The sequence below is a fragment of the Pleurodeles waltl genome, chromosome 8, assembly GCF_031143425.1.
Source record: "Pleurodeles waltl isolate 20211129_DDA chromosome 8, aPleWal1.hap1.20221129, whole genome shotgun sequence".
NCBI lineage: Eukaryota > Metazoa > Chordata > Amphibia > Caudata > Salamandridae > Pleurodeles > Pleurodeles waltl.
This window is the reverse complement of record NC_090447.1, coordinates 513,483,991-513,511,942: the sequence shown is the minus strand read 5'-3', so window position 1 is coordinate 513,511,942 and position 27,952 is coordinate 513,483,991. Positions and strand designations below refer to the sequence as shown.

General features: G+C 43.7%; 1 protein-coding gene across 1 annotated transcript in view; it reads right to left on the bottom strand.

Annotated features, from left to right (window-relative positions):
- The window catches only part of SH3RF3 (SH3 domain containing ring finger 3), a 1,332,803-nt gene that overhangs the window by 821,569 nt on the left and 483,282 nt on the right, over positions 1 to 27,952 (bottom strand). The window contains exon 2 of the mRNA XM_069204493.1: positions 17,491 to 17,766. Within this exon, the coding sequence (XP_069060594.1) occupies positions 17,491 to 17,766 (276 nt within the window). The remainder of the gene's footprint in view (positions 1 to 17,490; positions 17,767 to 27,952) is intronic.

The following is a 27,952-nucleotide window of genomic DNA, read 5'->3' as shown; positions in this document are numbered from 1 at the left end:
GACAGAAAACCCCTAGACACTAGGGATGAAAACGTTTTTTGCTTATTTTATTTTTTTATATGTGGGGAGCGACACCCTTGGCAAGGGTCGCTCCCTGGGGGGGCACATTACTGTTGGCCATATCTGATCCCCTTGGGGGCAGATTGGCCTATTTTTGGAAGGCCTTCTGCCCCCGTGGGAGGCAGAAAGACCACCAGAGACCAGGGAAGATTTTTTTTTCAAAATGAGAGGCTGGGGGTATGGCCATACCCCCACCCCAAATAAATGGGGCAACGTTGTTCTGCCCACCAGTGGGCAGATGGGGCAATTACCCCTGATCCACACCCAGGGGGGCAGAAAGTCTACTAGATGCCATGGAATAAAAAAATAACTGTGGGGTGGTGTCTACCAACCAGTATGGGCCTGGTTATGCCCCCACCCCAACTGAAGGGGGTAACAGTCAGCTCCCCCCGCACACTAAAACATCTTATCTCATGGCAAGCAAGAGGACATTTGATTATTTTGGGCTTTGGTTTTACATTTGGGCCATGAGATCTTGGCTAAGTCTCAAAATCGTCCCACATGGAATGATGAGGGCTGCACTTTTGGGACTTTGGGACGCTGCCATGCAGAAAAATCCACAAGACCTAGGGGGTGATTCTGACCCGGACCGCCGGGGCCAGGGTCGGCGGGAGCACCGCCAACAGGCTGGCGGTGCCCCGCAGGGCATTCGGACCGCGGCGGTTTGGCCGCGGTCAGAACAGGAAAACCGGCGGTCTCCCGCCGGTTTTCCGCTGCCCTCATGAATCCTCCATGGCGGCGCAGCTTGCTGCGCCGCAATGGGGATTGAGACACCCCATACCGCCATCCTGTTCCTGGCGGTTCGCCCGCCAGGAACAGGATGGCGGTATGGGGTGTCGTGGGGCCCCTGGGGGCCCCACAAAGAATTTCAGTGTCTGCTTAGCAGACACTGAAATTCGCGACGGGTGCAACTGCACCCGTCGCACCTTCCCACTCCGCCGGCTCCATTCGGAGCCGGCTTCCTCGTGGGAAGGGGGTTTCCCGCTGGGCTGGCGGGCGGCCTTCTGGCGGTCGCCCGCCAGCCCAGCGGGAAACACAGAATAACCGCAGCGGTCTTCTGACCGCGGTGCGGTATTCTGGAGGGGGGAACTCTGGCGGGCGGCCTCCGCCGCCAGCCAGAGTTAGAATGACCCCCCTAGACACATCTGAAAATGAAACATCTGGGTGAGTCCAGGGTCATGTGCTTCACAAGCACCCGCACCATTTTCTTACCCACAATGCCCTGCAAACCTCCAACTTTGCTGGAAATCACACATTTTTCCCACGTTTTTGTGATGGAACCTTCCGGAATCTGCAGGAATCCACAAAATTCCTACCACCCAGCATTGTCGCATCTATACCAATAAAAATTCTGCCCCACTTGTCAGCCTAAATATGTGTTTTTTTCAAACTGCCCTTTTGGACCCACTTTGGTTCCCTCTCAATTTTGACATGTTTTTGGCTCTTCCCTGTCACAGGCACTTGGCCCACCTACACAAGTGAGGTATAATTTTTACTGGGGAGGCTGAGGGGAATGTTGGGTGGTAGGAAATTTGTCACTGTGCGGCGATTCCCACACAGAAATGTAGGGAAAATATGATTTTTAGCTAAATTTTAGGTTTGCTGAAGATTCTGTGTAAGAAAATATTGGGGGATCCACGCAAGTCACACCTCCCTGGATTCCCTCGGGTGTCTAGTTTTCAGAAATGTTTGGGTTTGGTAGGTTTCCCTATATGGCTGCTGAGCCCAGGACCAAAAACGCAGGTCCCCCCGCAAAAACAGGTAGTTTAGTATTTGATAATTTTGATGTGTCCACATAGTGTTTCGGGGCGTTTCCTTTCGCGGGCACTAGGCCTACCGACACAAGTGAGGTACCATTTTTATCGGGAGACTTGGGGGAACGCTGGATGGAAGGAAATTTGTGGCTCCTCTCAGATTCCAGAACTTTCTGTCACTGAAATGTGAGGAAAAAGTGTTTTTTTGGCCAAATTTTGAGGTTTGCAAGGGATTCTGGGTAACGGAACCTGGTCAGAGCCCCACAAGTCAACTCATCTTGGGTTACCCTAGGTGTCTAGTTTTCAAAAATGCACACGTTTCCTAGGTTTCCCTAGGTGCCGGCTGAGCTAGAGGCCAAAATCCACAGCTAGGCACTTGGCAAAAAACAGCTCTGAAAACTAAACATCTGGTTGATTCCAGGGTGGTGTGCTTCACCTGCACCCCACACCATTTTCTTACCCAAAATGCCCTGCAAACCTCCAACTTTTCTGGAAATCACACATTTTTCCCACATTTTTGTGATGGAACCTTCCGGAATCTGCAGGAATCCACAAAATTCCTACCACCCAACACTGTCTCATCTATACCAATAAAAATTCTGCTGCACTTGTCAGCCTAAAAATGCTTTTTTACAAACTGCCGTTTTGGGCCCGCTTTCATCCCCCCTCAATTTCGTAATGTTTTTGGCTCTTCCATGTCACAGACACTTGGCCCACCTACACAAGTGAGGTATCATTTTTACCCAGAGACTGAGGGGAACATTGGGTGGTAGGAAATTTGTCCCGGCGCGGTGATCCCACACAGAAATGTGAGAAAAATGTGCTTTTTTAGCTAAATTTGAGGTTTGCTGAGGATTCTGGGTAAAAAAAACATTGGGGGATCCACGCAAGTCACACCTCCCCCTGGACTCCCTTGGGTGTCTAGTTTTCAGAAATGTCTGGGTTTGGTAGGTTTCCCTAGATGGCAGCTGAGCTCAGGACCAAAAACGCAGGTGCCCCCCTCCCGCAAAAACAGGTAGTTTGGTATTTGATCATTTTGATGTGTCCAGATAGTTTTTTGGGGCATTTCCTTTTGCAAGCACTAGGCCTACCCACACAAGTGAGGTACCATTTTTATCGGGAGACTTGGGGGAACGATGGGTGGAAGGAAATTTGTGGCTCCTCTCAGATTCCAGAACTTTCTGTCACTGAAATGTGAGGAAAAAGTGTTTTTTTGGCCAAATTTTGAGGTTTGCAAGGGATTCTGGGTAACGGAACCTGGTCAGAGCCCCACAAGTCACCCCATCTTGGGTTACCCTAGGTGTCTAGTTTTCAAAAATGCACACGTTTCCTAGGTTTCCCTAGGTGCCGGCTGAGCTAGAGGCCAAAATCCACAGCTAGGCACTTGGCAAAAAACAGCTCTGAAAACTAAACATCTGGTTGATTCCAGGGTGGTGTGCTTCGCCTGCACCCCACACCATTTTCTTACCCACAATGCCCTGCAAACCTCCAACTTTGCTGGAAATCACAAATTTTTCCCACATTTTTGTGATGGAACCTTCCGGAATCTGCAGGAATCCACAAAATTCCTACCACCCAACACTGTCTCATCTATACCAATAAAAATTCTGCTGCACTTGTCAGCCTAAAAATGTTTTTTTACAAACTGCCCTTTTCGACCCGCTTTCATTCCCCCTCAATTTCGTAATGTTTTTGGCTCTTCCCTGTCACAGACACTTGGCCCACCTACACAAGTGAGGTATCATTTTTACCCAGAGACTGAGGGGAACATTGGGTGGAAGGAAATTTGTCCCGGCGCGGTGATCCCACACAGAAATGTGAGAAAAATTTGCTTTTTTAGCTAAACTTGAGGTTTGCTGAGGATTCTGGGTAAAAAAAACATTGGGGGATCCACGCAAGTCACACCTCCCCCTGGACTCCCTTGGGTGTCTAGTTTTCAGAAATGTCGGGGTTTGGTAGGTTTCCCTAGATGGCTGCTGAGCTCAGGACCAAAAACGCAGGTGCCCCCCTCCCGCAAAAACAGGTAGTTTGGTATTTGATCATTTTGATGTGTCCAGATAGTGTTTTGGGGCATTTCCTTTTGCGAGCACTAGGCCTACCCACACAAGTGAGGTACCATTTTTATCGGGAGACTTGGGGGAACGATGGGTGGAAGGAAATTTGTGGCTCCTCTCAGATTCCAGAACTTTCTGGCACGGAAATAAGAGGAAAAAGTGTTTTTTTGGCCGAATTTTGAGGTTTGGAAAGGATTCTGGGTAACAGAACCTGGTCAGAGCCCCACAAGTCACCCCATCTTGAATTCCCCTAGGTGTCTAGTTTTAAAAAATGCACAAGTTTGCTAGTTTCCCTAAGTGCCAGCTGAGCTAGAGGCCAAAATCCACAGCGAGGCACTTTGCAAAAAACAGCTATGTTTTCTTAGCCAAAATGTGATGTGTCCACGTTGTGTTTTGGGGCATTTCCTATCGCGGGCGCTAGGCCTACCCACACAAGTGAGGTGCCATTTTTATCGGGAGACTTGGGGGAGTGCTTGGTGGAAGGAAATTTGAAGCTCCTCTCAGATTCCAGAACTTTGTGTCACCAAAATGAGAGGAAAAAGCGTTTTTTTGGCCAAATTTTGAGGTTTGAAAAGGATTCTGGGTAACAGAACCTGGTCAGAGCTCCACAAGTCATCCCATCTTTGATTCCCCTAGGTGTCTAGTTTTCACAAATGTGCAGGTTTGGTAGGTTTCCCTAGGTGCCGGCTGAGCTAGAGGCCAAAATCTACAGCTAGGCACTTTGCAAAAAGCATGTCAGATTTCAATAAAAAAATGCGATGTGTCCATGTTGCGTTTCCTGTCGCGAGCATTAGGCCTACCCAGGCAAGTGAGGTACCATTTTTATTGGGAGACTTGGGAAAACACAGAATAGCAAAACAAGTGTTATTGCCCCTTGTCTTTCTCTACATATTTTCCTTCCAAATGTAAGAAAGTGTGTAAAAAAGACGTCTATTTGAGAAATGCCCTGTAATTCACATGCTAGTATGGGCACCCCGGAATTTAGAGATGTGCAAATAACTACTGCTTCTCCACACCTTATCTTGTGCCCATTTTGGAAATACAAAGGTTTTCTTGATACCTATTTTTCACTTTTTATATTTCAGCACATGAATTGCTGTATACCCAGTATAGAATCAAAACCCATTGCAAGGTGCAGCTCATTTATTGGCTCTGGGTACCTAGGGTTCTTGATGAACCTACAAACCCTATATATCCCCGCAACCAGAATAGTTAAGCGGACATAACGGTATATTGCTTTAAAAAATCTGACATTGCAGGAAAAAGTTACAGAGTAAAACGTGGCTGTTTTTTTCACCTCAATTTCAATATTTTTTTATTTCAGCTGTTATTTTCTGTAGGAAACACTTGTAGGATCTACACAAATTACCCCTTGCTGAATTCACATATTTATCTACTTATCAGAAATGTTTAGCTTTCTGGGATCCAGCATTGGTTTCACACCCATTTCTGTCACTAACTGGAAGGAGGCTGAAAGCACACAAAATAGTAAAAATGGGGTATGTCCCAGTAAAATGTCAGAATTGTGTTGAAAAATTGGGTTTTCTGATTCAAGTGTGCCCGTTACTGAAAGCTGGGAAGACTATGATTTTAGCACAGCAAACCCTTTGTTGATGCCATTTTCAGGGGAAAAACCACAAGCCTTCTTCTGCAGCCCTTTTTCCCATTTTTTGTTTTAAAAACGAAATTTTCACTGTATTTTGGCTAATTTCTTGGTCTCCTTCAGGGGAACTTCTAAAATCCCTAGGATGTTGGAAAAAAAGGACGCAAATTTGGCATGGGTAGCTTATGTGGACAAAACGTTATGCAGGCCTAAGTGCGAACTGCCCCAAATAACCAAAAAAAGGCTTGCCACCTGAGGGGGAAAAGGCCTGGCAGCGAAGGGGTAAAAAAGAACGTCTGTGTGACTGCTTCCCTAAAAAGTGATACATATTAAGAAATCTTTGAGGACGGGAGCCCCTGATCACATCTCATTCAAAAACCAGTTTGAGTTCATAATTCACTTGCACTTGCAACTATCAGTTTCTTCGTGACTTAGATTGTTGAGTACATTAAGGAATTCAGGGCCTGATTCTAACTTTGGAGGACGGTGTTAAACCGTCCCAAAAGTGGCGGATATACCACCTACCGTATTACGAGTTCCATAGGATATAATGGACTCGTAATACGGTAGGTGGTATATCCGCCACTTTTGGGACGGTTTAACACCGTCCTCCAAAGTTAGAATCAGGCCCTCAGTTTCTGTTTGGGCTCCCCAGCAATCTTCAAAGAGACTCCAAGATGGCCAAAGTGTTCAAAACCGCTTTGTAAACGTGCCTTTAAAGATTGAATGGGACAAGTAAAGGGAACTCATAGCGGTAGGCCATTTAACAATATCTTTGAAGGTGGATGGACAGCAAATGGGGTTTTACAAAAATATTATGTAACCTAAACTGCAAATGTAGAGTAGTTGTGTGTCTGTGAAAATATCAGCACTATGCATTCTGTACAGCATCTATCTACATATCTAAATGTGTGTCTACCTACATAACCATTTATCTATGTATCTGTCTGTCTGTCGTCCATCCTTCAGTTTAACTACCATTCTATCTATCCATGGGCCTATCTAGTCACCAGCCTATTCATCTATCTTTCTGTCTGTCAGACACACAGACCAACAGACAGATGATTGGTCTATCTATCTATCTATCTATCTATCTATCTATCTATCTATCTATCTATCTATCTATCCATCTTTGTGTCATTCTTGTATCTCTATGGCTGTCCGTCTGCTTGCAATTAAATATACCTTTCAAAACATACGCCATTGTAAATATTTTATTAATACATTTTCATTGCATTGGAATGTTTAAGAACGACAGTACATATCACTAATATTTAGATCATTCATGTCTGTCATTCCACGCTGTCAAGTACAGATATCCATACGGGGCATATGATGTATCATCGTAATTCCAAACAATAACAATGCAACTATAATGTGCACTTGTAGCAATGTTCAAGTGCTGGAATGAGTTTGTGAAGGTGTTAAGGAACATTATTGTGGTTCAGGTGTGAACCACAGGGCGCCTGCATCGAACAAAAGCTATTTTATTTTATAGTAAGAGAGAAAAGTGATGCAAAATGAACCTGGAGAAAGCGAGTAATATCGCATTTTGGGTGATAAACTGTGATTGTGTTAATTGTAAAAGTTTGTGAACTTTTGAAGTCTTGCCCGCCATTACCCAAAGATTTACAGCTGCTACACCCTGTGTTTCCCCTTCCTCGTTCATTTCTCTCTTCCTCCCTGCTCTCTCAGATACAGCTTGTGCATTGGAAAGATGGTCACACCCCTCCTCCAGGTGCACTCATTTGGGGGTCGCTGAGCAACCACTTGGCTGGGCCTGCAGCTGAGCTTAAGAGGCTGAGAAACGGTCAGGTGAACTCCCCGCCAGCCTTTACTAGCTCTTCCCCCTGGGAGAAGTGTTAGGGTGGGGGGTGAGGGGCAATTACCTTTTCAAGCCTGTTTCAGCGGGTTACATCTGAGGGCCAGAGATATTGCTACAATTCAGGAAATAGCCAGAGACAAAGCCCTGCGCATAAGCTCACAACAAACATACACAACTCACTACCAACAAATATGGTCAACCCACTCTCCAATCACTCACCAAACTCTACTCAGTTGTATAACACACACTCTTACGTGGCCTTCCACCCCTACACCCACACACTTGTACACAAATTACAACTCTACTACAACACAACCAAATACACAGTTTGCTCATATACCAATAAAACACAAACCTTTACACATTTAATCTCACTAGCTCCCTCCGTTTCCAAACAAAGCCTTTTCACTGCTCTCCGACTACTCCTAGTGTTGTCCTTGCCACCCCTCTGAACCCCTTCTTCAGCCATCTGCTTTACTAAACAACCATTCTCACCTTCTCACACATGACTGATGACAACACTCTTTCAACACTTACCTTCAACAATAAAGCAAAATCACCCCCATTCAGCCTACAACCATCTCTCAAATCAAATATTTTCTAAATTTCACACCACGCCCTCTACTCTCACACACATTCCCACCCCCTTGTAACTCAACATAAACAATTCACAAGTAGTTCACCCTCAAATACTACACCTCAAGCCACTTCCAAACAACCAACTCTCAAATCAACTATTTTCAAAATCTCACATTACACAGACTGTACTGTCACTCACATTTCCACCCACTTTTACTTCCACATATAAAATTCATCAGTAGTTAACCCTCAAATACTACACCTCAAGTCACTACCAAACTACCAGATAATACTACACACAAAAACCAAAACAAACACACAAAATGTATCTGATCAAAATAGCACCCATTCAAAAACTCCCCACTATCCCAATATACCAACAAGCTTGCACTCTCCTCTGAATACCAGCAAAAATAACACACATTTAAATTAATCTCTACCTCACACTCTCCATGCAACTAATGCACCATTCATTCAATCTACAAACATTAGACAACACTCACTCATACGTCTATCATCTATTAATCAATTTAGAGTCAGAAAACATCCTGATGCTCCACAATCACCACCACTCGCCCATGAACCTTCCACCTTCAACAAACGCAAAATAAAGCACCTTCCCAAAACTCTTCATAGCTTTGCATCCTATTGTCTATCCCAAAACAACTTCATAGCCCAACCCCTCAAAACCAAGCAGACTCACCACTACCCACAAAACCAGACCCCAAAAATGTCTTCTAGACCTTTAGGAGGAAGATAATGATAAAATTAATACGTTCTTTCTCCTCCAACAGGTAACAACAGCAAACAACCCACAACTTCAAAGGACAATGCTCTCCTGCAGCACAAACTCTCACCACCTTCAAACTAGATTGTTTAGACTGCCTACAGATAAATGTTTGTTCCATTTCCAAAAAACAAGTACCACGTATTGGATAGAACCTGCCTTACTTTTCATAACTGGATCATGGCTGGCAGAAGATATGGCACCAATATTGCATGAGGCTGTTCCATCACTATAGCAAACTGTAAAACACAATTGCATGTGCAAAAAAGAAGGCAGCTCTACAAACCACCATGTAGCAATGCAACATTCCCATACCCATGGCTAGGCACAGTCTCTACCCTTCTTACAATATACTCAAACCTATGAATCCTTGCTGACCTAAACACATGGTTTCACAAACCTAATATGCCACATATCAGAACCAATCACACTGTTCTAGACAAATAGCTCATTCCCAATCCCAAACACAATGCTGGACAGACATTAGATATCATCTTCACCAACCCACACCTAACCATGTTCCAAAAAATTACTCCGTTCTTGTGGAAAAACTACCACCTCATTGCCTTCCAACACAAGACATCACAACTCACCCCAACAAAATATTTTACTCACAACTACATATCGACCTTCAAAGAAGCTGGATTTGGAGGAACTAGAACACTTGATTAATTACCTCCAACACAGGTCAGTTCAACACAGGTCTCAATCAGTTCTGTCAAAAAAGCAAACTAGCTAAACTATTCCATTGAATCTACAATGCAAAGTGTGCCAACAAAGATTTTTATAAAACACTCACAGAATTATGTAAGCCAAAAATGCATAGAAGCTAGCAATCCAATTTCTCAAGAATTTTGGGATAAACTGGCAAGTCATTACATAACTAAAGCAAACATGTTGGCTTCTTACTTACACAAGACAAAAACCAACAGCCTCAACCTGTTTGCACCAAAACGTTCCAAGGAAAAGCTAACAAAGCCTATGTGCTTTGTCAAAGAACTATCATTGACTGAACTTATGAATCTTCTCAAAGTGAGCAGTCCAGCCAACTGCCTGTCTTACCCTTGTCAACCTCAAACCTTCAGGAATATTCTACTATCAGCTTCAGTGGCCATCCCAGTCAGAACACACATCAACAACTCCTTAATGGCAGGAGTTTTCCCAGAAGACTTAACAGAGGCATACATACGCCATCATTTAAAAAAAAAAACTAAACTGGACAACCAAGACCCTAACAACTACAGACCCATAGCAAATGGACAGTTCCTGGTCAAATGTATAGGAAGAGCTTTCACTTAGATGAACAAGTTACTTACCTTCAGTAATGCATTATCTGGTAGAGACAATATCTAGCTGCAGATCCCTTACCTTACCAGCAGACTGGATCTGGAAGATTTTTGCGTGAGCAGTATCCCTCCATGCGGTCGGGTGGCTTTGTTTGGTTCTGTGCGTTGTCTCAAGCTTTGCTGGCACTGGAAGTGACATTGCAGTCACCTATATACGTGCCACCGAGGAGTGTGGATGTCAGTTACTTTTCACAACTTTCTATGCCAGGAGCGCAGAGCCATGAAGTTGACTCAAAAATGTGTGTCCAAACTAGGGCCCTGAAAGGAATTATCACTAACCATAGAAATCTGTCCGTAGAGTGGGTAGGAATGGGTGAGTCTGTAAGGAATCTGCAGCTAGATATTGTCTCTTCTAGCTGCAGATTACTTGCTTTTGAATGGATACTCAAGCCATACCCTTCTGTTGGTGGGCTGCGGACACATTTTCTGTGCTAAGAAGTCCTACAGGACCAAACAGGTGAAATGCCCGTCCATGTGGACAAGACTGTCCAGACAGTAGTCTTTGGCAAACGTGTGCAGGGACGTCCACATTGCTATCTGGCAGATGTCCAGGACCGGAACTCTACAAGCTAATGCAGTGGTCGCAGCTTTTCCTCTGGTGGAATGGGATCGTAAACCCTCAGGAGCCTGCTTTTTAGCCAGGGCATTGCAGATCTTAATACTGACAATGACCCCTCGTGAAATGGTTTGTTTCTGAACTGCCCAACCCTTTTTAGCACCTACACAGCACAAAGAGTTGGTTGTCCACCTGGAACTCTTTTGTGCGGTGAAAGTAGAACAACACTCTTTTCGGGTCCAGATGGTGGAGTTGTGCCTCTTCTTTACAGGAATGTGAAGGGGCATAAAAGGTGGGCAGGGTGACAGACTGTCCAGATGGAATAGAGTCTCCATTGTCAGGAGCAAAGAGGCCCTGGTGCGAAGCACCACTTTGTCACGCAACATATTATAAAGCCTGCAGCTCACTCACCCTCCCGACCGATGTTATTATCACTAAGAAAGTTGTTTTGAAGGTGAGCAGCCGGAGGGTACAATTGTGTAGCGGCGCAAAGGGAGCACACATGAGGTAAGTGAGAAGCAGATTGAGATTACACTAAGGCTTGATAAATGACAAAGGAGGAAACATATGTACAAGCCCTTTGAGAAACCTATTTACAATAGGGGAATTAAACAAAGAGGGTTGGTCAGGCAGCCACTGGACGGGTGACACAGCAGAGATATAACCCTTAAGAGTGCCTAGAGCAGAGCCCTGCTGGGCAAGGGTACGAATGAAGAGAAGAATGCCAGAAAAAGAGGCAGAAAGAGGGTCAATAGACTTATCTGTACAATATTTTCAACAGCAGGGAAATAATTTTTTAGTAGAGGGACACCTGGCTATCAAGATAACGTTACAGACTTCGGGAGGAGGGACAAAAGCTATCAACTGTCGCTGTTCAATCTCCAAACAAGAAGGCAGGGAGTTGACAGGTTCAGGTGGAGGATCCTCCCCTGCTACTGCCACCGAAGATCCTCCCAAAGGGGCAGTCTGAAACTGCTCGGGAAACCAGATTCTACGTGCCCAGTCTAGAGCCATAAGAATGACTTGTTCCCCATGGGTCCCTATATTCTTCAGAACCCTATGTAGAAGTGATATGGGCGAATAGGCATACAGAAGGGCTTAGATCTACTTGAGACCAAAAGTGTAGCTGAGTGAAAGTCACCCTGGAATCTCTGATGCACAAAACTGCTGATATTGCGCCTTCTCTTTGGAGGCGAACATGTTTAATCAAGGCTCTCCCCACTGCTGAAAGAATCCTTGTGCCACCTCTGAATGAAGACGCTGCTAGTGATCCGCTACACATTTATGGCTGAGTTTGTCCGCCCTGGTGTTTAGAGAACCTGCCAGGTGTTGAACCACCAGGGTTATGCCCTGCTGCTCCAGCCATGCCCATACACACAGGGCCTCTTGACAAAGGGTCCACAACTCCACCCTATCCTGCTGGTTGCAGTACCACATGGCGGTGATGTCGTCCATGAACACCTGCACCAACTTCTCCTTGACAGAGGGAAGAAATGCTTCAAATGCTAGCCTGATCGCACTGAGCTCCAGCAAATTGATGTGGAGCTCGGATTCCGCCAGAGACAAGAGTCCTCTGAGCTCAACTTATCTCAGATAGTTGCTCCATCCCTGGAGTGATGCACCCGTACACCACTGTGAGATCTGGTTGGGCAGGGGAGAAGAGTCTGCCTTTGACCCAATCGTGGTTTCTCAGCCACCACTGCAGGTCTATTGCAGTTTTCTCCAAGATCTGGACCAAGCCGGAGAGATTTCCCTGATGTTGCGCCCACTGAAACTTCAGGTCCCACTGCAGGGCCCGCATATGCCATCTGGCGTGATTCACCTGCAGGATGCAATGGGCCATGAGGCCCAGCAGCCTCAGAGTCATTCTCACCAAAATCCAGAATGAAGGCTGAAACATTGGTATCATAACCTGAATATCCTGGACTCGCTGCTTGTGAGGATAAGCCTAAAACTGCACTGTGTTCTGGACAGCTCCGATGAAAGGGAGCATCTGAGAAGGAGTCAAGTGTGACTTCGGCACACGATAGTGAACCCCAGCGAAAGCAGGAGGTCTGCCGTAAACTGAAGGTGGGAGATGACAGCCTGGGGCAAGTCTGTCTTCAACAGCCAGTCACCAAAATAAGGGTAGACTGACACCCCTAATCTCCTCAGATGAGCTGCGACCACCGCCATCACCTTGGTGAACACCTAAGGGGTTCTGGTAAGGCCAAAAAAAAAACACTAAGAGTGCTTGTGGCTTACCTTGAGCCACAGATAATGCCTGTGGACAGGCAGAATGGGAATGTGAAACTACGTATCCTGTAAATCCAGTGCTACCAGCCATTCTCCTTTTCTAGGGCAGACAACACCTAAGCAAATGTGAGCATCTTGAATTTCTCCTTTTTGAGGAAGAGACTGATGGTTCAGAGGTCTAGAATAGGGCAAAGACCTGTGCTCTTTTTGGGAATCAGAAAGTAGAAGGAACAACAACCATTGCCTACTTTTGTAATCAGAACCCTCTCTATAGCTCCCTTTGTCAAGAGAGCTGTAACTTCCTCTTGGAGCAAAGACAGCTGATCCTCCGCCAACCATTCTTGAGTTGGTAGAATAGGAGAAGGGGAAGAATGGAAAGGGAGAGAGTAGCCCCTCTGAATGATCTGCAAGGCCCGTTTGTCCAATGTAATGGACTGCCAGTGGAGGACATGATATTGGATTCTCTCTCCAACTGGGCACCCATGGGCTTGCAGAACCAAAGTAGGAGGGATTAAAGGCTTAAAGGCTGTAGAGGGCCTGGGGGATGAGGGGGATGGGGGGAAGAGGGTGTGGGGGGTGTTGTTAAAGGATGATGAACTCTGGCTACCAGACCCGGAGGGTCAGAATGCACCATGTCCTCGCAAAGCTTGGGGAGCTTGTGCAAGGTGGTGGCTGGCATAGGACTGGTGTGGTGGCATGCCCCTTCTGTAGCCACAAAAGGAGCAAAAGGCAGACTGGGGGCAAGGGGTCACTGTGAGGCCCAAGGAATTGGCCATAGTCCATGAGTTCTTGAAACGCTCCAGAGCCGAGTCTGCCTTCTCACCAAAGAGACAGGTCCCATCGAAGTGCTTATCCATGAGGTAGGCCTGGACATCCCCCAAAAAGCCAGATGTTCTCAGCCGGGCATGGCGCCTCATGTCAGTGAGTCAGTGGTGTCCAAACCACAGCCAAACTTTGCTGCATCTTGCCCGTCTTTCACAGCTTGGAAGAGTGCGGCCAGGGCCTCCTCCGGTACTTGTGGCAGCACTTGCGCAACCGTATCCCACAAGGTATGAGAATAACTGCCCAACAGGCATGTGGTGTTCACCGACTGCAATGCTAGGCTGGTGGAAGACAACATCTTTTTTCCAAGCGTGTCCAGCCTTTTGGATTCCCTGTTCGGGGAGGGGAAGGGAAAGCGCCACAGGAAGTTGAGGCTTGGACTACCAATCTCTCAGGGGTGGGGTGTTGGATGAGGAAACTAGGATCACCTGGGGCAGGGGGAGGGTGGCGGGCAATTGTCCTGTTCACAGGAGCCCCTGTGCTGGGCTAGGACCAAGTTTCGAGCAGCACATCAGTCAGTGCTTCATTTAAGGGCACCAGGGGTTCGGATGGTGAAGACCCAGAAAGACTTCCGTTAAGATGTTAGTCCTGAACACCACAGAGGGAAGTTTGAGGTCAAGGACTTCTGCTGCCCTCTTCACCACCATTGCGTAGGATGCTCCCTCCTCCATAGCAATGGTTGGGGAGAGAGCAAGTCTATCTGGAGAGGTGTCCAGTCCACTGCCCTCTTCTAGTTCCTCATACCAGTTCAAAGATGATGGGGGGGGTCTAGCTATTATTCCAAGGGGTCCAGTGACCCCTCCCACTCTTCCTCCATGCCTGGCTGCTCCAGAAAACACTCAAGCAACAACCTAGAGCAAAAGGGCTCTGTTGGCACAGGAATCGTCGTCGATGGACGCTGTTCCCACTCTAAGTCATCGGAGATGAGAATGGGGCTGGTGCTGCCAGTGGGTGCCGGCGGTGCCAGGAGCATCGGCGTCAGGGCCGGTGCCAGAGAAGTCACTTTGGCACGACCGGTGGCGGTTTGGATCCATGATCAATTCCACCAGACCCCATCCAACCCAAGGCCGGAGATGTCAGCAGGGAACCTGATGGGGCCGCATCCAACCTCACAGGGCCCAGGACACTTCAGAGGGTTCTGCCTGCTCAAATACATGGGGCATGGCATTGTAGAACTTCTTAATTTGAGTGGGGGTCGCTCCGGCTCCTGGAAATGGAGGGAGGTGCAAAGTCAGACCTTGCAATCGCTCTGCGGAACCGTGCCTGGAACGCCAATGTTGCACTGGCCGACAGACGAGGAGAAGTCGAAGAACTCTTTGACTTTTTTCTTTCCTTGTGGCTCTTCCCCAAATGTCCAGAGGACTATGAATAGGAGGGAGAGGACTTCCAATTCAGACTTTCAAACTAGATTCTGTCCAGGAAGACAGACTGAATAGGCCTTACTCTCTTTCTGGGATAACCTTCAAAACACAGTTGACAGAATTGGGCTGCTGCCCCGCTTCTCTTGAACCTTTCAGTGGCTTTGACACAGTTGATCATGACACACTAATCCAAAGATGTGAGGAAGTCAGAATAGAGGGCACACCTTTCGCATGGATCACACCGTACCTATGCAATAGAACAAATTTACACATACTCCTCCATTCTCTTCTAAGCCATGCAGTATTAAAGACGGAGTCCCTCAAGCCTCAATCATCTCACCCATGCTTTTCAACATCTACATGAAATTATTACCAGATCTGATCAATGGTTTTGACTTTACTTGCTGTAACTATGCAGATGACACACAGATGCTTCTAAAACTGGAAACCCAAAGGACATTGGAATATCAAAAATCTTCAGTTGTCTCTGTGCCATTCACCAATGGATGACATGGAGCCACCTCAACCTGATTGTCTCCAAAATCGAAATGCTCAACTTTGGTGAGTGGAAAACCTGTGACCATCTCTGTACGTTGCCTAATGATTTAGGACCATAGACAAAAATATGTAAAGAGGTAAGAAACGTCAGAATTACCATGGACGCCAAATTGTCAGTGAATACACACAAGGTAGCCACATCAAGCTTTCTCACAATGAAAACACTGCAACGCATCTTCTCGCACCTAGGATTCCCCGACAAGGTTCAAGCTACCATCTCTCTTGTCCTATCAAAGCAGGATTATGCTAAAGGCCACCACTCACCTTTGTCAACTATGATAACATTACAGAGAATTCAGAAGGCTGATGCAAAACTCCTCCTACATGTAAAGCCACAAGCACACATGCCCCCTGTCTTGAGGGTTACTAGTTGACAGAAGATGCATCTTCAAGCTACTTTGTATCACACACAACTCAATACATGGCAAAAGAACGCTCTTTATCAGGAAGAGAATCAGCAAAAACATACAACAATGGAACCTACGCTCAAGAATGGCTCCCTGCTTCAAATTTCCTACAAAGAAGAAAAACACAAGGATGGAACATCTTTTTGTGTTCAAACAGACAAGACAAACTATGGAGTTTGCTACCCACAAGCATAAGATCCACCAAAAGCATATCAGCTAGCTCTTTCTCCACTTGAAGATTATACTCACTACAGTGTACCACAACAGTATACTCAAACATGACAAACCATGCTTCCTACAGTATGGAGATGAGTTTGTCGGAATATATGTCTCATTGTACATTAAACTATGCTTCCTGCTATAAGCAGATACATTTATATAAGGACACAATGCACATTACAACACAAGAGACATGTATATACGACTATGTCAACATTTCTACTTCTATGAACATATAGATACACATATATATATGTATACATATATATCTATAGATATAGATATATATGTAAATATAAATATATAAAGGTGTATGCCTGCTATAAAACCTAAAGATATATGTGTATATATGTATGTATTGCCTACTTAAAGTTATTTGAAACAAAATCATACTTCACTACAAGAGAAATGTACACATCAGACCATGATAATTTTGCTGCTGCAGTGTACATATGAGTTTATATACAGCAGGGTTTAATCCTGCCACTAAAGCCTTACCAACTGTATTGTGTATATCTGTATGTTTAAGTTAATTTCAGTTTTGCTGCAACAAATATACTCCCTAATCTTTGCCCTACCCCTCCTCTGTCTGACTCATCCCAAACGTCTCTGATTACTATGTACTCCCAAGCATCTTTCTCAAACTTCCCCCTCATTTTTAGCCATTTCACCCAACTAAAAGGCACACACGACCACTACTTACAAAACAACTTGCTAGTTCCCCTTTAAAATACATACCCATCCATCATTCTATCCCTATTCTAAACTCTACGAAACACACAAGAAATCAAGAGCACAAACCTAACAGAACTAATGCACTAAGTAAAAAAACACTAATTACTAATCTACTAATTACTAAACTCTAATCTTGGGTTTCAGAGTACCATGCAACTCACTGCAAAGTACTTTAGCGTCTTGTGAAGGGTGGTAAGCACTATATAAATACAATTTACAATTATAATTACAATAATTGTAAGATTAATGCGCGCAGGAGAAATGCTCTGCGCAGTAAAAAGGGTCGACAGATATGTTTTGCCATTGACATAAATCAACAGCTGAGAAGCATGGTTGTACCATATTTTAATGGGATTTAGAAGATGTGTTGAGCAGGGTGCACTCTTATTGGGGTTGCATCGCACATTTTTCACATTACACATAATTCTAATGCGAGACACAGTGTTGCACAGAATTATTTGAATTTAGTCAAGGGATGAAGCTGTGATTATAAACCATGCCTCGGAGTTACAATGTCACAAACGTAGACACTAGACAATGCCTCTTTATCCTCATGAATGTAATAAAAAAATGCACTTTTGAACTTTACCTTGCTAAATGACAAACAGTCTTTATCTTGGTCTTTATCCTTTATTTCAAAGTCGTAAAGTGCTTTGCCCTGTGGAGGAGGGTGTGGAAGCGCCTTGACACACTGGACGTAGCTAGCAGGAAAGAAGCCATGATTTCCGTTGAGCTCCCCATGGTACCAGTTTTCATCCACCTTCCGTCGCAGAATGATGATGTCACCTTTGTTAAACTTGAGGTCGCCAGGCTCTTTGCCCTCATAATTGTAAAGAGCTTTTCCACAGGAAAGTTGGGAAATATTCTGGAAAACAAATCATGGAAAATGTCCATTATCTTTCTAATATCCTCAAAATACTTATACAGTGCACACTATGATGCAATCAGGTTGTAAGTGTACAGCATCAACCACGAATCTAACTTGCTTGAGGAAAGAACATGAAAGCTTGCCCAGTATTGTTTCCCAGACATTTTACAGGGTAAACTACGAAACACAGTAGACATTTTTTCTCCAGCGATATGAAGAGCCACCTTAATTTAACTTTTTTGAAGGAGAAAAAAAAGCTTTCTCATGATCAGTTTGCATTCATGTGGCAAAGACAATATACATGTTTGCTTGTCACCTATGTGCTAAACCCTCACAACTCAAACTTGGAACTTGAATATGAACTTGAAATATCTAAGATTAGGCATATGTCAAACAAGCACTGGCAAAGCCAATAGGTCGAGCTTGCATTTTGAGTCCTCACTAAAGCATTAAAAAGCCAGCAACAATATAAAAAACACAACAAAATACATATTGTTTTTTTAACAACACAGTCTATGAGGTAAAGAATGTAATGTGTGATTAATCGTTGTACTTTTGAAGTGAAAAACAGTCTCTCATGCATTCCAAGGGAAGCCTGATGGAGGAGACAGAATTATACACTAAGCCAACAGGATGTTGTGAGAGAGAAATAGTCGTCTTTCGGGCACCAAAGCCCACTTTAAAGAACTGGTAACAACAAGTCTTGTAGACAACTGAACTGTGAAGCCTTACGTTAAAAAAAAGGGGTTTCTGCACATTTCTCTTGTGGATGATCCACCATTGTTTGGCAATAAACATAAATTAAAGACTGCAACACAGTACTCCTACCCAAAAAAATTAAAAACTGTTGAAGACCGATGACACTGGAGTTTGTGTACCTGCACTGGTTTCAATGGATAGAAGTCATGGAGTTATCCCATACTTGACAATGTGAATGGGATGGCCACGCACAAATCTGGCTTTTTTTTAAGTAACCACCAACATTTAGCCATAGGCTGCACATACTTCTCTGTGCAATCAAAATTACACCAGAACGGCTCCTGCCTAAAGTAGCACCCGAATGTTTGAAAATGCTTGCTGATTTGGGTCTGTTTGGTGATGATGTATAAAAGAATGGGTGCCTTTTATGACAAAAATATTTGACAGACAAAATCATTATTCTAATTGAAATTCCAAAATATTCCACACTATCTGCATGCATGTGGTATTCAAAATGCATTACATTCTTGTAGAGCTGGGGCATACTAAAATACCATCATTCTATGTGGATGCCATGCATGAGTGCACATGTATTGAAGCCAGGTATATACAGGAACAGCAAAAGAATTAAGCAATTAAACAGTAGTAAATGAAATCCCTGTGCAAACATGCTCTAAGCATTGCATAGTTAAGACGTCTAACTCTGCTGCTTTGTGAATCGAGCCTAATTGTTTTGGCGTGCATCACATTCCAATGTATGACATGAGTGTAGCGCCCACTTTAGCCTCTTCTGCAACAACTGTTAGAGTAAATGTATTCGTTATGGTTGGAAATTGTTCCAAACACCCCAATATTTTCAGGCGTTGTAAAACAAAGCATTTTTATCCGTCGTCAGAAAAAAAGCCACCACTGAACCCTGCAGATGTTTTTAATATGCTGACAATTTGCAATCATGATTACAACTTATCTTTAGGCATCTATAAAAATATAAAGTGCTTACTTTCATCATGTGCATAAACTTTCCACTTGTGTGAAGTAAAAGAAAGGTGTATTACTGCATAAATTATTGGTGTAATCCTACAATTTCGTGGTATTCCCCATCTGTGGGATCTTGCCTGAGTGTTTTTCTTAAAGTATACTCTGGTGCTTTATTTTACCATGGATTGTGATAACATGTCTGATCATAGACACTTATGAAGGTAAGAAGACTATAATTAAAGAATAGACAATACATTGAGCATCTTAAAATTAGAAACAATATTAAAATATAGGCCTAGTACTGAGAAAATACATTATATTTCAGTACTAACTGACTACACGTGAGAGCCTCAACTAAAGGAAAACAGTGACCAACATTTCCAAAGATTTGGATACATTTTGAGATGCATTCACTGAGGTTGGATATTTAGAAGTTTAGTTTTACTGGAGTAATAGTTACCCGATAAACACTGATATAATTGATGACATTTTTATCATTACTGTTCATGTAATGTAACATTTAGCGACTAAAATATTATTAAAACTAGGCTTGACCAGTAATGAGGTGAATAACTAAATTAGCACTGATGGTGAAATATTTATTCATCGTTTCACCGTAGAGTCCATCTTTGTTTTTGTTTCATACTCTAATGTGAATATCACATTCTGGTATCACTTAGGCAATAACAAGGACATTGTCTGTTTATTCGTATACTATTGAAATTCATTTGACAATAAATACACAGAAGCTAATGTTGTGTAAACAAATAGATTAAGCTATTTAGCTGGTGTCTGCTAGATCAACAAGTTTTGCTATTATGAGATGCACTTCATTTTGTCTTATTGTGTATTTAATCTTTTTACTGTGTAAGAAAGGGTATTAATTGCGGCCATTGCCCATGAAAAAGTAATCCTCTAATAATGAAACACATTTTGACCAATAGTATTGGATAGATGCAAGGAAACTAGAGACTGTAAAAGATTTGATAATCAAGATTAAATTTATAAATCATTCGCTACGATGACCAAGCAGTCATGTTTGTTAAAAAGAACTACAGCTTGTGCACTGAAAATTTTAAATAAAACAAGGTATTTACATTCTACAGCTTTAACCACATAGGTGATCTCTCTCCTACGACCTGTGACCAACAAATTGCATATATAGGCCTCAAATGAAAATTCATTAATCCACTAAGGGCCTGATTTAGAGTTTGGTGGATAGCTTACTACGTCACAAACGTGATGTATATTCTGTCCGCTGTATTACAATCTCCATAGGATATAATGGAATTATAATACGGCGGATGGATATCTATCATTTTTGTGACAGAGTAACCCCATCTGCCAAACTCTAAATCAGGCCCTAACACACCAGCAAGCATACCTATGATAGTAGCTGTTATAACATCGAGATTATGTTATCCAGTAGGTTTGGAGACAAAGGCTACACTTTCCTTTCATATCAAAATGACACCTTTTAATGTGGCATAAAATGCTTTAGCTGGTATGACACTCTAGATAAATCTCCTGATTATCATTAACTATTATCACTATGCCAACACACTCTTGTCTTAATGGTGGGAGCAAGAGAATCATTTTCCTCAATGTAGCTGGTTGCTGTTGATCACACAAATGTGTACATCTACTTAACATCTCTGGCCTGTAGGTTTATTTCTGACAGTAAAAAATATGCTACACAGTAGGAGCATGGCGCTGTAGAGCAACAACATCAATCATTCATGGCATTATAAACAGAAGCTACAATGCAGTGACTCGACTATGTCTCAAGTCTACAGCTTACAGGAAGAAAAAGCCTCTATTTCGGAATGCTAATTTCAACTGGGGCAACTGACCTGTAGAAAAGTGTAACATTTATGTGTTTTCCTATGAAACCTCTAAGACAGATTTCATAAGAAAACCATTTGATAATACTTGTATAATTATTGTAATTTTACCACGTTTCAACAATGTAAATGTATAAAACTGAAAGAGCAGTAAAGTTACCCTTTGACAGTACACAAACATAAATAACGACCCCATATTGTCCCAAATAATTCCATATTTCCTAATGCTTTCTGCTTACCTGCTTGTATATGGATGTCGTATTTCGAAGTTTTGGGGTTGTCTTGGACTTAGACTTTGTCCGACAACAGTTTAACTGATGCAAATGAGAAGCCCACGCATTAAGGCAGACACCAACATTTAGCTATGCTTCACGCATTTCTGTGCAACCGAAATTACACCCAAACGTTTCCTACTTAAAGAAGCACCTGAACGTGTAGAAATGTGCGCCAATATGGGTCAGATCAGTGATAATGTATAAACGAATGGGTGCTATGTATGGAAGAGTATTTGACAGACAAAATCATTGTTCTCATTACAATCCCACAATATTCCACACTGTATGTATGTGATATGCAGCTTTGTACACATTACATACTTGTAGAGTTAGTTAGGGCATAGTTAAATGCCACCATTCGGTGTGGATGCCAGCAATGAATGTACATGTATTATATGCCTTGTTGATACAGGAACAGCAAAGGATTTGAGCAAATAGCGTCTCTCTAGCATTAGTAATGCCAATACAGTTTGAGAAAGTTCCTAGTGGTGTGAAGTATTCCATGTAACTCAACACACAACTTTAACTTCCATATATAAAAAATGCACAATACATTTGCAAGAGATTTATATTGCACAATGCATGACAGCATAAAACTGAATGACAAGCTAACCCATATTTTATATTATATTAGAGCACAGGTGGCGGCAAGCCTGCTGGGCTGAAAGTAACCCAAGTGATCGTGTGGCGGGAGATTGCATATTGAGAAGAATGGCACCAGTTGTGTGCTAGAGAGGCTGCAAGCATGTCATAGAGAGAAAGGAGAGATTACATATTTTTCATTACGTTATGATATGTTCTTTTAAGTTATAAACATGCGTGTCTTCCAGCGTCTTCCCTATTTTAATCAGAGCACCCTTTTCATACTATTATGAGATTTCCATTCATAGGTCGTGTTTGGATGTGTTTAATCATAGAAATGTGTTAAATACCTAGCTCAGTAGTAGTCTGTGTTAACTAACATAAATTACATCCTGGTAAGGATCTTTGTAGTGATGTTCATGCATAGGTGTGCCAAAGGGCTTTCCATTCTTCTTGAGCTCAGTGGTCAGCTGGCCGTAGTTCAGCCGATCAGATTGGTTTGTTGACAGCATTGCTAGCCTGGAAAAGCACAAGGATGCCATGCTGTGGACACAAGAAGCTACCTTTATCTGAATTCCTCTAAGATGAATGAAGTGCGGAAGGAGAGCAGAAAGTAGAAGGGGTGGCTCAGAAACAAGCTGCAGTGAAGGAGGATAGATGAGCTTCAGAGGCACTCAGAAGGTGAAGGGAGTGAGTTCAAGAAGCTAGATTGGAAGGAGAGAATGCGGCGGTGCGGGCCAGAGAGAGAAGAGCAGACAAATGTTGTGCTGTACAGATTGCACTGATATAGTTGGAGACCATCAGCCTGAGGTCTTATGGTAAAAGTAGTCATGGTGAAGCAGAAAAAAGGCCAGAAGTTGAGAGTTACACGAATATGACTTGCTTAATCAGTTAAAAAAGGGGGGGGGTTGCTGATATGGTGGCAGTAGGCGCATGTGTCCGGGATAAGGACATCTGCAAAGTAGCATGGGTGGACTTCAAAGCGGTGCAGCCAAGCACAGTAAATGAATACCTTTGTTTAGCAGGATGAAACACAGCATTTTCTCTTGTATTAGATTGTAAAATGTTACGACATATAGTCAAGTAAAAATAATGACAGTATGTATCAGTACTACATCATACTGAATATAACATGAGTGGCTCAGAACACCAACAACATCTTAGCAAAGAATAAATAAAGGTAAGAAACAGGAAGGAGAAACAATAGCATTCACATCAGATGGTACATAGGTGTAAAAGTCAGTTATACTTCAAGTCATTGGGTAAGAAAATAGGACACAAAGAGGCTGATAATGGGAAGTGACACAGAGATAAAGAAGATAAAAGAGTCTGCAAGGGATCTTTGTGGTGTGCGGGTCAATGACAGAACAAAACTGGAGGGGGTCCCCTGTTAGAGCATGGAGGGGCCCCCTTCTGGACTCAATCAGGACAGAAGCTGTGCTGAGGGGGGCCCTGGAGCTCAGGGGCCGACCCACACCATGGGGGGCTTTATTACACCCCTGGTGCCAGAGCAACAGAAAGGAGCAGACCTCTGAAGATCAAAATTATACTTTATTTAGGGTGGTGCAAATTAGCAATGAAAATGGAATTATGTGATCCATGCAAACTGCTGCACTAAAACGCACTTGGCAATTTTGAGGTCTGTGTATAGAAAAATCTCAAAAAACTGAGGGGAGAAAAGCTAAGGTAGCCATCTAACACCAAGCCATTCACGACATTTTCTCCAGACCTGAACTTTTCACCTACAAATCATTGTTTTTAGATCTGTTATTCTAATTAGTTCAATAGAAGCAAAGCACGATTAAGTGATCACGCGAAAGTTCAGGACTGGAAGCAGTGTCCATAAGGACGTCCCTAAGAGAAGATGTTCAGTTCAAAGACTCACAGTTCATAGACCCAAATTTTAATGTCTGGGTTGTAATAAGCACTTAAATGCTTTGATGCTTTGTTATGTATTTGTTAAGTCAGACCCAGAGGAAAACAACAACAAAATATACATAAGATAGAACAATATTAGACAACATAGAATTATCCTTCACAAACATCTGGATCACAATAGCAAAAACAGCTTTATGTAACTCCCAGATGACTACCCATATAATCAATTTGCATTGGTGGATCAGTGGATTAAAAAGCAAATAATCAATTATGACCACCCTTTTGGAGTGCATGGTTGTGTTGCAGGTCTGCCTATTTCACACTGTTACATAAGGTTTGGAAAACACAACGTGAACATGATGGGGCCAACTGGAAGACGTGGTGCTTAATTTATGCCAGGAGTTGCAGGTGGTGGGCATAAGCCCACATCATCAGGGACAAGGCCTTATTTTTCATCACCAGACTGACCGAGAGCAAGAGAGGAAGAAGGGCAGAAAAGAGACAAGAAAGAAGCAGGAAAAATTTAGGAAATCAGAAAGGGAGAATGCAGGGATGAAAAATACCCCGCAAGAGTGTGATGTAGAGACAAGAGGTGTAGGGGTGAGTATGAATGAAACATGAGGTGGAGTCAAGACTAGAGAGCCTTGGTATTCAGCAGTCTAAGATTCTGTCAGTGATATCGGCAGACTCCAAAGCAAAACCTTGGACCACTACACCAGTGGTTTCCAACCTGTGGTCTGGGGACCCTTCGGGGTCTGCAAAGCCTTCTCAGGGGGTCCGCGACTGCTTAGAAAATAAAAAAAATATTAACAGATTAGGTCCCGAGCTTTCAGTAATAACTCAGCGGGAGGGGGGGGGTCCTCGGATTCCAATAATGATTAAGTGGAGGTCCCCGGGTTCCAGTAATGATAAAGTGGGGGTCCACAAAAGTCAAAAGGTTGGGAACCACTGCACTACACTTATATTTTTACAAAGTAAGCACTGGATACATGGCAATCAGTTTAAAGCTAAGTGAGTATAGAATGGGGTGAGCTTAGTGGATGAAATACAACTGGATGACAAGGAGGATTATAAGGAGGTGGCCATACTGGAGAGGGAGCAGCCAGGCTCATCTGCGGAAAAGTGGGAGGAGGTAAATTATTACAAGGTCACACACTATGAGTAGGAAGGGATAACTAATGTAACCTTGCCATGTATGTGTTTGCTTTTTCCCTTACTAGAAAATTTACATCATTGTTTTTCATTAAAGTGATGCCGAACTACTCACTAACTGCAATGCCGTGACCCGCTAACATGCGTTGTGTATTTATAAAGACAGTGTGAAAGCAAACAAAAGCCCAGCCGGAACAAGGCATTGATAATAATTAAGATTATTATGTTCATTTTGTGCTTCATTAAGTCTAGGTTACTGAGCAAATCGCATCTCGATGCAAATTCTGCACAGATATGTTTGATAAATCAGCTGGATTTTCAATGGGGCTGCACACACTGTGCACCTACGCCATACATAATGGAGCCAAAGTGCCTTTCAAAGCCTTATACGGGCAAAAAAGAACTTACTCAGAAGAAATGTTTAGGAACTTATCTGAATATGTACTAACAAAAATCTTTACAGCACTTGATGACATAGGTATAATTTAAAATTGTGCTTTGTAATAGTAGGGAAAAGACAGTCTTTGGCGAAAGAGAAAGCAATGAGCTGAAGGCAAGATGGGCTCCATGTACTAATTACTGGTTGCAAAAATATGGTTGCAATTTGTGACCAGTATTTTTGCTATCAGTAAGTAACTTAATGAAACAACACATGTACTAATTGACCGGTTTCCTAAATCCAAGTTGAAGTCAATAACAGTCAACCTATCGCAACACCATCAACTGCTCCCTAGAGACGGCCACTTTCCCCAAAGACTGAAAGAACGCAGAAATCCGCCCGCTCTTGAGGAAACCCACAGCCGACCCCACGGAACTCAAGAATTACCACCCCATCTCGCTGCTGACTTTCCCAGCTAAGGTCGCAGGAGAAGCAATCAGTGCTCAGCTCTGAAAAACATTGAGAACAACATCATGGACATCTCTCAATCAGCATTCAGAACTAATCACAGCACCAAGACTGCCCTGCTCGCCATCACAGATGACATCTGCTCTCTCCTCGACCACGGCCAAACAGCAGCCCTCATCCTACTAGACATATTGGCCACCTTCAATACAGTGTCCCACTGCACCCACACAGCAGGCACACCCGACAAGGCCCATCAGAGGATACACTCCTTCCTGACAGGCAGAGAGTCAGACTCCCACCACACCTGTCCGAACCTACAGAGATCAGCTGCGGAGTACCCCAAGGATCCTCCTTGAGCCCCACGCTGTTTAACATCTACATGACCCCGCTTGCCCATATCGTCAGAAACTACGGACTGAACATCATCTCATATGCCGATGACACTCAGCTGATCATCTCCCTGAATGAAAACCCCACAACAGTCAAGAAGAACTTCCAAGACGGGACGGAAGCAGTCGTCGCCTGGATGAAGGAGAGCTGCCGAAAGCTAAACTCTGACAAGACCAAGATCCTCATCCTGGGACCCTCCTCCTCAGCCTGGGACAACTCCTGGTGGCCCTCAACACTTGGCAGTCCCCTCACCCCTACAGACCACGCACGCAACCTCAGCATCATTATCGACTCAGTGCTCACTATGACAAGACAGGTCAACTCTGTTGCCTCCACCTGTTTCCACACCCTCAAACTCCTACAGAAGATCTTCTGATGGATCCCAAGCGACTGCCGCAAAACCATGACACACGCCCTGATCACAAGCAGACTTGACTACGACAACACCCTCTACGCCGGAACCACCAAGAAGAACCTAAGCAAGCTACAACCAATCCAGAACGTCTCCACCAGGCTCATCCTGAGCATCCCCCGCCAAGAATACACCACAGGACACCTGAGAGATCTCCACTGGCTCCCCATTGAGAAGAGGATCAACTTCAAGCTCCTCCTACACCCTTACAGGGCCCTTCACAACCTTGGACCCAGATACCTCAACCACTGCATCACCTTTTACTCCTGTGCCAGACCTCTCCACTCCTCCCACTAGTCGCTTGCCACCATACCCCGCATAAGGAAGTCCTCGGCTGGAGAGAGATCATTCTCCTACCTGGCAACAAAATGTTGGAACACCTTACCTCTCAACGTCAGACAGTCACCATCACTACCTCAATCCAGGAAGGACCTCAAGAACTGGCTCTTTGAGTGAACCCTGAAGACATACCCCACAGCTTCTTGAGATGCTACAGGTGAGTAGCGTGCTCGAAAAAAAATATTGACTGATTGACCGCATGAATACTAAAGAGGTAAGTTGCAAATTGCAGTTCACACAAATTGATGGCCATTACAGGGATTGTGGCATGCTAGGGTCAGCAGACCACCTTGTCTATGATTGCGTTTGTTTAAGAAAGTAAACTTTAAAAAAAAAACGTAGGCTTGTCTGTTGCGAGTGGTAACTTGGATCACTGCCTACTCCTGTACAAACTTTTTTTACATTAAGAAAGGGAAAGGAGACCCAAAAGGATCCCTTCACTTTTTCAAATGCATTACCAACTCAACTGAGGAGTTCTTAACTTTTCAATGTTTCACAACCAGATTTTAGTCTCCAAAGCTTGATACATCTCATACCGAATCACTGCTTAGAAGGGACACCTACAAGACACCCATTCCACATAGTCATTCGGTTTGGAGTCACAGAGCCATTTTAGGACTTAATAACTGTGAGAAAGTAGCCTCTTTCTAGCCTTGTTACCCCCACTTTTGGCCTGTTTGTGAGTGTATGTCAGGGTGTTTTCACTGTCTCACTGGGATCCTGCTAGCCAGGGCCCAGTGCTCATAGTGAAAACCCTATGTTTTCAGTATGTTTGTTATGTGTCACT